Below are 11722 nucleotides of genomic sequence, written 5' to 3'. Positions count from 1 at the left end.
TTTCATATTTTTAGGTCACCTGGGTATTTGTGATCTGCTTTTGTTTGGCATTATCTGTATTGCATAATCATTTGAACTTTTCAACTTTTTCCACCACAGGGCTAATTTTTACCAGGTTTGGTGTATTGTATAGGATAACAGTAACAGTACTTTGGAATTTTTCTGCTCCTGGCAGTGAAGTTCATTATTGTGAACACTTCTCCTCCTTTATGGCTTATCGGATAGATTTGAGACTTTGTACAGTGCTTCATTGCAATCATTTTCCTTAAAGTTATAGTGGATCTAAGAGGGGTGGAGGATGTAAAATAGTTTGTGAACACTTCTCCTCCTATATGGGTTATCGGATAGATTTGAAACTAAATTGTACAATATGCTTTATTGCCATTTATAGATGTGCATATTGTTGGGACAGGAGGATCCAATTAATTTCCTTAAAGTTATAGTTGATCTAAGAGGGGTGAAGGATGTAAAATAGCTTGTGAATGCTTCTCCTATATGGCTTATCCGATAGACTTGTAATTTTGTATGATACTTCATTGCCATTTGCAGATGTGCATATTGCAGGGACAGGAGGATTCAATTGTTGTTATAGTGGATCTGAGAGGTGGAGGGTGTAAAATATTTTGTGAATACTTCTATGTGGTTTATCGGAGTTCATAATATCTATGTTTCTGCTCATGCTTTCTCCTCCATACCACGCAGTACATTAAAGGGAGGAGGTTTCATTTGGAGCACTTCCAATTTGGGGAGCTAGGGAGACATTTGTTTTTCATAAAAACAATCTCTAGTTTTTATCAGTTTTACAGTTTCCTTTGCCCACTTCAACTGTCAGAGTTTAAACATGCTTTTTTTAGTGTTGGTGAGGTAGATTGTAAGACCCTGGGTTTGATTTTAGATCCCATCAGCTTCATTAAATTCTAAGACATATACAATAGGTAGCAACTGTTCCTCAGCCCGGCATTAGAAGCAAAAATCAATAAATCAATAGAAATAGTGATTATTCCTTCATCGAGTGCCCGACGTTAGGAGCAAAAATCAATAGAAATAGTGATTGTTCCTTCACTGAGTGTCCAGCATTAGAAGCAAAAATCAATAAATCAATAGAAATAGTGATTATTCCTTCACCAAGTGCCTAACATTAGAAGCAAAAATCAATAAATCACGAGAAATAGGGATTATTCCCTCACCGAGTGCCCGGCATTAGAATCAATAGAAATAGTGATTATTCCTTCATCGAGTGCCCGACGTTAGGAGCAAAAAATCAATAGAAATAGTGATTGTTCCCTCACCGAGTGTACAGCATTAGAAGTCGATGGTCTTTTGGATATGACCTTATAAAGTGGAGGTTCTATGTCATGGTAGGTATAGGCATGATAAAAAACTATTCCTGCTATGACTTGGAGTGCTATAGGTCAAAATTTGTGGCACTTCACCAACAGATGATTTCAGTGAAATTCCGTCAACATCTGTAATCTAAATTAATTCCGTGATACTCAGGTGACTGTTAAGACCCACTGTTTACCAAATTTGGTATTTTGGATCTTTAGGGTAAGGGCAACAATAGTACTAATCTTGAGGTCCCTGAGGTGCAGGGCTAAAACTGATTTAAAAAAGGCATAATCTTTAGTGTAGATTTAAATGCAATTACACCTAGTGTCATGGTGGGGATACAAGAGGGGTTTAAATCATCTTCTTCAGAACCACCAAGGAACAGTGTGTCAGATCACTATGGAAGCATCATCATGTGGTGGGGATTAAAGTTTATATTCACCATGACTGCCTGGACCACAAGAGAGGTTTAAAAATTTTGCATAGGATTATATGGGAATATTCTTTAAATGTCTTCACGAGAACCACCATGATTTTATATGTCAAGTTGATATGCAAGCGTTCTTGTGCAGTATTCATGTTTGTTCTATTTGGACTTTTTAAGTATTGGGAAGAATTTAATTTTATGCAAGAAAATCATAGAAACAAACTATGTTTGCAAATTCAACAGACCAGTAAAATAGATACTAGATTTCCTGTATCCTGTAGAGTTATAGAAAGCCTAAAACTGTTTCGTTTGTATTTCAGACATCTAGGTATGTCCTATGCTTTAGCTACCACAGGAGCAGTTGGAACAGCCTTAACTATCAACAACATGGTTAAGGTAATTTTCTCTCATCAAACATCAGTAATTAGCTCACCAGAGTGAAATTCATGGCTCCAGGGTAAGGGATTAATGTACCAGGGTAGGGCTAGGTAGGTCATACAGAGAAAATGTGTATCTTTTGAACTGAGTTCATAATAGAGACTTCTATCCATATTGTGAAACTTGTGGTGTAACTTTTGGTCTGTAGGTAAAAAATGAGATAATTTCTCACACCTTTGTAAAGAATCGAGACACATACAAAGTCCTTCCTTGGCACAAAGGTTGCTTATAGACGAGGTAGTGAGTCTCGGCCCTTTAGCAGTATCTAGTTCACTGGTATATATAAACTGTTTTTCTGGCAATAATCTTTAATGAGGAGTCTTTAGAAGCTGATAATCGACACAAAGACCTGTTGTGCCTATACATTGAAGTAAGGTCATTTTTGGTCAAGGTCAAGCTCACTGATGAAGAGTCACAGACTGTTACTAGAGAGTTTTTTTGGTTAAAAGGGATATTGTCACGTTCTTGAACCAAAATTATTTGATGAGGATGAAAATTAAACGATCTGAAACTTATAGGTTGTTGTCTAGGCTATAAAATTAGAGGTAATGATCTTTGCTTTTGATGACGAAAACCCTGATAGAATCTTTTTCACAGAGTTTGTAAAGATGCATTTTTCAGAGTGAGATTCGATTGACCATTAAGACATCGGCCTCTTGTTTATGATGCCAGGTTAATTATGATTCAGAGCCTATTGAATATCCGCCACTGGAAATCTACCGAAATCTATATAATACTGTTTGATGTTGGATCCAATCAGATTATTTCATTAATTTTATCTAAATTATGAATGACTAATTCAGTTGTAGAAATGACCTATCAAATGAAATGTTCCCTGTGTCAGCGTCACACATATTCTGTTTCCTTTTGTAGAAATTCCCTCCTCTGATTGGTCGATTTGTACCATTCACAGCAGTGGCAGCAGCCAACTGTATCAATATCCCCAGTATGAGAAGCAGGTAATGAAAAACGTCGATTGTGGAAGAGTAACTTCATCTGATATCTGTTTGTAGAATGGGTTAATTTCAAAGTCTTCAATTTTGTGAACAATTAGATATTGAAAGAGTCAAACTTTGTACATGTATGATGTATCCCAAAGATAAAACTCAACTATACCAACATGTATTGAGATGACCGTACTCAAAATGATGGTCCATGATCTTGCCTTTTTTTGAAGAGAAAAAATTCCTATTGAAAGATTTTAATGAAATATATGGTGACAAATGTTAAGATGATGTATTCATTTATGGCACCACACTACGCTGTTCCTTGTAAATACCATGGACAACAACCCCCCCCCCCCCCCCTTCCCTCTAAGGCAATGACAGGCTAGAGTTGGGGTTTGCATGGGAAGTATGTTCAGCTGAGCATTGGGCCCCATGCGTTTCTTGTGTTCAAATTGCTGAAAGTACTTTAAATCAGAGTTTATTTCAATCTTGCAATCAAATTTTCTTTCATTTTGACAGAGAACTTATGAATGGAATACCAGTATTTGACGAAAATGGCAACCGTTTGGGAGAATCTAAGATGGCTGCCAGAAGTGCCATATTTCAGGTGGTGGTATCCAGAATTTTAATGGCAACTCCAGGAATGAGTAAGTTTGTCTTATATTTGCAGATGAAGAAGGTTGGGGTCAATGACATTGCACTGATTTCCAAAGAAAGTTTTAGATTACTGTTTTTGTATTGAAAGTAATCAATATTACTTTCATGCAGTTTGTCACTCAGAATTGCTGTCTGTGATCCTCCATCACACATTTAAACATTTACACGTATTATTCGTTATATTACACATTTGAATATTTGAAAATCAAGTATTCACAGAATTTGTTTGAACAGCACTATAAATTGAGATGTCATGTCTTGGTAGGTGATAAGGAACCCATCAGTAAGACCATGCCTAAGGAAAAATTCATTACAATTCAACAAAAGCTGATGTCTCTATGTGATGTATTATTAGTTATCTAGATTCTTGGCAGAGTATGTGGACTCACATTTCCTGCCAAAGTTTATATTCTCCCGAGCCGTTCATGTATATAACAAATATGTCCTACAGCCAAGCGATGTTTATAATGTTTGTTGTACGAAGCAGTTTTAAAAGTATATATGTAGATCTATCGAAGCCATTCTATATCCCATCTATTCTTGGCAGGGTACATTGCCTCATATTCCTGGCTTGTCGTCCAGTCAAATGCCTAGATTTTCTTTTACAGGAGGACTTAAAGGGACTGATTCACGATTTTCCCCAAAATTTTGTTTTTCACTTTTAATGATGAAAATCTACTGTCTATTGTGTTTGAAATATTTCACATGAAAATTAAGGTTATATATTATCACAGAAGCTCATTTTAGAGAATTTATTATTTGTTTTGTAAACAAAGATTTCGGTATGCTATTGTTTACAAAATTTTCAAAAGAAATGGATATTGATCTAAGTTTGTTATACTTTTCACATTTCAAGCATTTTTAGGATAAAATGTGTCAGGTAAAAGTTAAAATTTGTGACTATGCAAAATTAAGATGCATTATATTGCAAAATCAATATTTCACTTGTTTGTTTACATAAAAAGACTCGAGTCTTTGTTTACATAACACAGATTTAAGGCTAAAATACTGCTTTTATTCTTGCATTCAGAAGGTCACAATTTTGGCTGTCAACATTAAATGGGTTATATTTTTAATGTTTAACATCAAAAATGAAAAATATTTTTATCAAAAATCGTGAACCAGTCCCTTTAATTATATATACTGTAATCCAACTTTTATTCGCGTGCAAGAAAATTTTGCGAGATTTGCAAGAACCTCATCCTCACGAATATTTCTCTTCGCAAACCAGCCCTTGAATATCTGTCATAGGCTCGAAAAAGACTCGATCACGAAAATTACTCGCCACGAACCAGTTTACCACAGGTGAATCACGAAATAAAGTAACCGTGAATAAAAGTGGGTTTACAGTATATATTTCATACAAAGTTAAAGGGACTGACCCAAAATTTTCTTTTTCACTTTTAATGATCAAAATCTACTGTGTAATGTGTCTAAAAGATTTCACATAAAAATTAAGGTTGTACATTATCACAGAAGCTAATTTTAGAAAACAAAGATTGCGATATGTTATTGTTTACGAAATTTTCAAAAGAAATAGATATTGATCTAAGTTTATTATATCTTTCACTTTTCAAGCATTTTGGGGGTAAAATATATCATCTAAAAGTTTAAATGTGTGACTACGCAAAATTAAGATGCTTTATATTACAAAATGAATATTTCACTTGTTTGTATACATAAAAAGACTCGAGTCTTTGTTTACATAACATAGATTTAAGGCTAAAATATTGCTTTTATTCTTGCATTCAGAAGGTCAAAATTTTGGCTGTCAACATTAAATGGGTTATATTTTAAATGTTTTAACATCAAGAGTGAAAAATATTTTTTATCAAAAATCGTGAACCAGTCCCTTTAAATTTCTGTAAGGACAATAATCATTTAGACAAGTTTCCTTATCTATAGCTGCTGTGGTTTGCATTGTCTTGACAGACACTGCTGTTTATTCATACCAGTCACATGTAATTAATTAACAGATTTATTATTTCAGTGATTCCACTGTTTATATATACCAATCACATGTAATTAATTAACAGATTTATTATTTCAGTGATTCCACCCTTTATATATACCAATCACAAGTAATTAATTAACAGATTTATTATTTCAGTGATTCCACCCTTTATAATGAATCAAATGGATAAGAAAAGTTTTATGAAGGTAAGATATGTTTCATGTTTTTGTCAGAAAGAATAGATACACGTCAAGCAGATTATTATCTGGAAGTTTTTTAATCCATCAGAGAGATCCATTAATGCTATAATGTTCTTTATTAATGTTTTTCTCCCAGAGTTTGTCTTACTATAATGTTCTTTATTAATGTTTTCTCCCAGAGAATGCCACTATATTGCTCTTTGTTAATGTTTTTCCCAGAGAATGCCGTGGCTGAATGCACCTGTTCAGGTTCTTCTAGTGGGATTTTTGTAAGTATATTTTATTTCACTTCTACGAATCTGTTTTATTAGCTCACATACATGTACATGTTTAGTTTTTGAGTCTCACCAAGAGACGTATGACATAAATAGTCTAACTTTGTTACTGATCTGCATCTAGATTCTCTCAGTGTGTTGTTTTCACTTCAGACCAGACTAAAGACTGATTACTAAAAACCGATTTACCTCTCGGATTTCATACTTATGATAATCTGATACATATCAATACACAGATAATCCATATTCCTTAGTAGGTCAGTATAACCATTACGCGATTACATCGCTCCACGGGTTACTTTAATTGTTAATTCGAACCCGAACGATATAATTGCCTGTGAGTGTAACAAAGGTCAAGGTTGCTACCACACCAGACTGGTTTTTATGTATCTCCCACATTTCTTGTGTATTGGAAAAGCAATGCATTCATTAAATTTGGGTTTTTTCGTTTTCACCATGCAGTTTAATTCTTCAGTGTCGTGCTTTGTGGGATTTATTCACTGTATATTGTTTAACGTCCCTTTTGAAAAATTGATTCATTGTATATTGTTTAACGTCCCTCGAGAATTTTTCACTCATATGGAGACTTAGGCCTATATGCTTGGCACTTACGGCCATTGAGCAGAGGTGATTTTTATTGCACCACCCCTGCTGTGACATGGGGCCTCAGTTTTTTCAGTCTCATTCAAAGGACCTCCTCATTTAATTGCCTCTTATGACAAACAAGGGTTACTGAGGACCTATTCTAACCTGGAACCCCATGGAAAGTGCTTTGGGGGAAGAGCATGTTTTACAAACACCTCTAGCCGTAAGAATTTCTAGAAAAAGTTTTTGATTTATATACACGTATCTGATAATGGATGAAGTGCAGCAAGGTAAAAAAAACATGGAGGCATATCTTCTCACTTAAAAAATGATTCGACTTTTGTTGTTGCAGTTTGAGTGCTATACAAGGGCCTGCCACTTTGATATTTCTTATAAAGCTTTTTGACACCTGCTTAAAAAATTCTAAAGACTGGTTGAAGCTACATAATAGATCCCACGATGAAATTCAGAAAATTTACAGGAGTCTTTTGGAGAGGCTTGAGCTGAAAACTTTTCTAATCAAAATTTGTAGTCTGCCTGTGTGTTGTCTGTTATCTTCTTAGAAATAAACTTCATTCTCAGATTTCTTATTTTACTTTCACTCATGGTGAATTTTCTTCTCACATTAGTTACACCATTATCAATTGCATACAGGGCCATTTTCACACAAGTTGACACTTTGCTTACCATTATATGACTTGTAAGTATATAGCGCATCGCCCTCAGCAGCAGTTCCCTTTTGGTCAGGAAGTAGGGAGTGGAGGCCCCAACTTTTGGTCAGGAAGTAGGGGATGGAGGTCCCAACTTTTGATCAGGAAGTAGGGGATGGAGGCCCCAACAAGCCAATTTTGTATCATATTATAAACTGAATGAACCAATTTTCAAAATATAGTATTTTAAACACTAGGTAAAGGAAGACTTTCATCTCACCTGAGCTCAAGTGAGCTTTTCTGATCAAAATTTGTCCGTTGTCTGTTGGTGTCGTTGTAAACTTTTCACATTTTCATCTTCTCCAGAACCACTGGGTCAATTTCAACCAAACTTGGCACAAAGCATCCTTGGGTGAAAGACTTTCAAGTTTGTTCAAATGAAGGGCCATGCCCCTTTCAAAGGGGATATAATCACAAAAATGCAAAATTAGGGTAGGGTCATTTAAAAATCTTCTTCTTAAAAGAACCACTGGGCCAGAGGAGCTGTATCATGAAAGCTTTCTGACATAATGCAGATTCAAGTTTGTTCAAATCATAGCCCCCGGGGGTAGGATGGGACCACAGTAGGGGATCAAAGTTTTACATAGAAATATATAGGGAAAATCTTTAAAAATCTTCTTCTCAAAAACCAATGAACCAGAAGAGCTAAGATTTACATGATAGCTTCCTGACAAAGTGCAGATTCAAGTTTGTTCAAATCATGGCCTCCGGGGGTAGGTTGGGGTGACAATAGGGGATCAAAGTTTTATATAGAAATATATTGGGAAAAACATTAAAAATCTTCTTCTCAAGAACCACTAAGTCAGAAAAGCTAAGATTTACATGAAAGCTTCTTGACAAAGTGCAGATTCAAGTTTGTTCAAGTTTGTCCCCGGGGTCGGTTGGGGTCACAATTGGGGATCAAAGTTTTACATAGAAATATATTGGGAAAATCATTAAAAATCTTCTTCCAAAGAATCACTAGGCCAGAAAAGTTTACAAAAAAATGAAAACTTCATGACAAAATGCAGATTCAAGTTTGTTCATATCATGGCTCCCTGGGGGTAGGTTGGGGCCACAATAGCACAATAGGGGATCAAAGTTTTACATAGAAATATATTGGAAAAATCTTCTTCTCAAGAACTACTGAGTCAGAAGAGCTGAGATTTACATGAAAATTTCCTGACATAGTGCATATTCAAGTTTGTTTAAATCATGGCCCCCGGGGGTAGGTTGGGGTCACAATATGGGATCAAAGTTTTACATGGGAATAAATAGAGAAAATCTTTAAAAATCTTCCCTCTCAAGAACCAATGGGCCAGAAAAGCCGACATTTACTTAAAAGCTTCCTGACATAGTGCAGATTTAAGTTTGTTCAAATCATGGCCTTGGGGGGTGGGGGGGGGGGGTATAGGTTTTGCATACAAATATATAGGAAAAATCTTTTAAAACTATCTTCTCAAGAACCATTGAACCAAAGAAGTTGACATTTACATGAAAGCTCTCTTACATAGTGCAGATTCAAGTTTGTAAAAATCATGGCATCCAGAGGTAGGTTTGGGCCACAATAGGGACTAAGGTTTTGCATGCAATTATATATGGAAAGTCTTCAGATATGGGCCAAGGTGACTCAGGTGAGCAATGTGGCCCATGGGCCTCTTGTTTGTTGAAATGATCGAAATTTGGTGTTGATTTTCAATATGATCTAAAAGGGGAGGGGCTAAGCCCCACTGGTTTCAATACCTATATATATATTAACAAATACAAAAATTGTGTAGATTTAATACAACACTGATAGCACTATTTCTTGATTGTACCAAGTAGTCATTAATCTACAGAGTAATGCTAAAATAAGTGCCCATACAGCATGTAAGCATCAGTATGTAATGAATGTACCAAGTAGTCATTGATCTACAGAGTAGTGCTAAAATAAGTGCCCATACAGCATGTAAGCATCCGTATGTAATGAATGTACCAAGTAGTCATTAATCTACAGAGTTGTGCTAAAATAAGTGCCCATACAGCATGTAAGGTTTGTTCAAAATGCAGGGCCTTAGTAGGGTTTATAGTTTTACAATATCCCAAACTTCTTAGTCTTTATTTATGAGAAGATGACTCAGGTGAGTGTTGTGGCCCACGGGCCTCTTGTTCATGTCTACTATTACTATTCCTTTCTTTGTTTTGCAGCTTAGTTTTTGCAACGCCCCTATGCTGTGCATTGTTCCCACAGAAAAGGTGAGGCTCTGAGACTGTCATTTTTATACATCTTTTCTGTATATTTTTTATGTATGGGGAGGAGGCATTTATGTTCTAACATTGTTTCATCATAATATGGTTTTCATAATATTTCATTCATTGATGATATTAAAGTTTGATGACTTTAGTTACAAGTTTTAAATTCAAATGTGTAGTCCAATTGCCCAGAGACTGCCTGCTTAATTATAATGAATTAGAATCATCTACCAAAATTTTGGAAATTTTTGATTCTTGGTATTTAAAATCTAAGAGATAAAGGAAACGGAAGTAGTGAATTTCATTTCCTGTGACCCGTCAAGGCTGGGAGTTGTGGAATATGCAAATTACCATGTACCCTAATCTACTGATCACATATACCCCTAAATCAAGGCAGCTATTCCCTAATCATAACTTTCTGTGTTTTGATAAATGTAATGGTAATGAAATCTTGACTTTATCATATTGATTTTTTATTTCTTTATAGTTCCTTAGCTGTTAGTCACTTAGAGACAGAAGTCCGGGAGAAAATTCAGGCCATGCCAAACCCACCAGAGAGAGTTTACTTCAACAAGGGTTTATGAGGATTCAACATTCTACTATTACTACTTAAAGTGAAGTTCAGGGGACCAGCTGGTTATTTTCAATATATCCAAAGTTCAAAATAAATTGAGTTGATCTCTTTTCATCCATTTTGGAAAAATGGACTGTTGATTTTTTAATTTTTCATCTAAATGTGTAAGTGTACTTATAAGTATATTCCTACACATACATGTAAGCAATTCCAACCTTTCTAATGTGTAGTACAAAGAACTGCCCTCAGTCTACATATCAACATGAAGGATTACAGACTCAGAAGAAATATCATAAAGCAAATGTACGAAACTTTTTATACCCAGGGACTAGTGACAGTATGGAACTTTTTATACCCAGGGACTAAAGTGACAGGCTGTTTCTATCTCCTCCAACAGTTTTCAGTCTAAGACTTTAATTACAATCACAAAAGTCTTAGAGCTTATTGTCTGGAATTTATTTTCAACAGAAAATTACAGCTTCCTTTATAGACTATTTATAAATTGATTATTATGAACAACTTGTCATTTTATGAAAGAAAACTACTCTTTTAAGTTATATTTATTTCTTACAGGCCTGGTCACAAGCATTCAGTATTATACAACCATCAAATAAATACTCCATAACTTAAGGTATAGTTTTAATGTATGATAGACTGTTGAACTTGGGAAGTTTTTTAGTGAAATGATGCATTTCAGTGAACTTGAGTTGGGTTTTTTTTTTGTGGCTTTGCACAAATGACTGGAATGGATGTGGAAGTTTTTTATATATATATAGTTTTTGGAATTTTACCACGTTTTGCATTTATTTATAGCCTTCACATTTTCATTTTACCTCCTGTAACTTTGAAAAAGATCATTAGAAAAACAACAAAACATAAAATTGTCCTACATAATAGAGTATGGGGGCATTAAATGTCTCCCAGAAACACATATGAAGTTGTATTTCAACATCATTATAATGTTTTATACACCTCATTTAAATCAACTACAGGGCATCATCTTTGCTTAGGTCTTATGAAAATTTGCTGTGAATTTTGTGGATTTAACCACTGGTTATTGTGTGATAAACAATGTTTTAAGAATAATGTTTTAATATTAAAACATATATTGTGCACATAATGTATATGGTGTGAAATTATTTTTAATGGTTGGCACAATTTGCTCAATTAAACTTTTCTGATCAAAATTTGGTGCATCATCTGTCATTGTAAACTTTTCCACATTTTCAATTTTTTTTGGGGTTTCAAGCAAACTTGACACAAGGTGACCTTAGCTTAAGAGAATTATGGTTCATACTCTTACTGAGGAGAGATAAATGGGAAATGGTATGAGATGCTTAGAAAATGCTTAAAATAAAAGCTTCCTATTACAGGATAAATTTAATTTTGTTCAAACCATGACCCCTGGGACCAGA

General features: G+C 34.8%; 1 protein-coding gene across 1 annotated transcript in view; it reads left to right on the top strand.

Annotated features, from left to right (window-relative positions):
* LOC125659536 (sideroflexin-1-like) overlaps positions 1–11427 on the top strand; it is a 20235-nt gene extending 8808 nt beyond the window's left edge. Inside the window, exons 5-11 of the mRNA XM_048891221.2 lie at positions 2077–2152; positions 3068–3153; positions 3661–3788; positions 5909–5958; positions 6172–6221; positions 9689–9736; positions 10221–11427. Of these exons, the coding sequence (XP_048747178.1) occupies positions 2077–2152; positions 3068–3153; positions 3661–3788; positions 5909–5958; positions 6172–6221; positions 9689–9736; positions 10221–10317 (535 nt within the window). The 3' untranslated portion in view covers positions 10318–11427. The remainder of the gene's footprint in view (positions 1–2076; positions 2153–3067; positions 3154–3660; positions 3789–5908; positions 5959–6171; positions 6222–9688; positions 9737–10220) is intronic.
* Positions 11428–11722: the final 295 nt, after the last annotated feature.

Source organism: Ostrea edulis, chromosome 9, assembly GCF_947568905.1.
Source record: "Ostrea edulis chromosome 9, xbOstEdul1.1, whole genome shotgun sequence".
Classification (NCBI taxonomy): Eukaryota; Metazoa; Mollusca; class Bivalvia; order Ostreida; family Ostreidae; genus Ostrea; species Ostrea edulis.
Note: the sequence above shows the minus strand (reverse complement) of the source record. Positions and strands in the feature narration are given on the sequence as shown.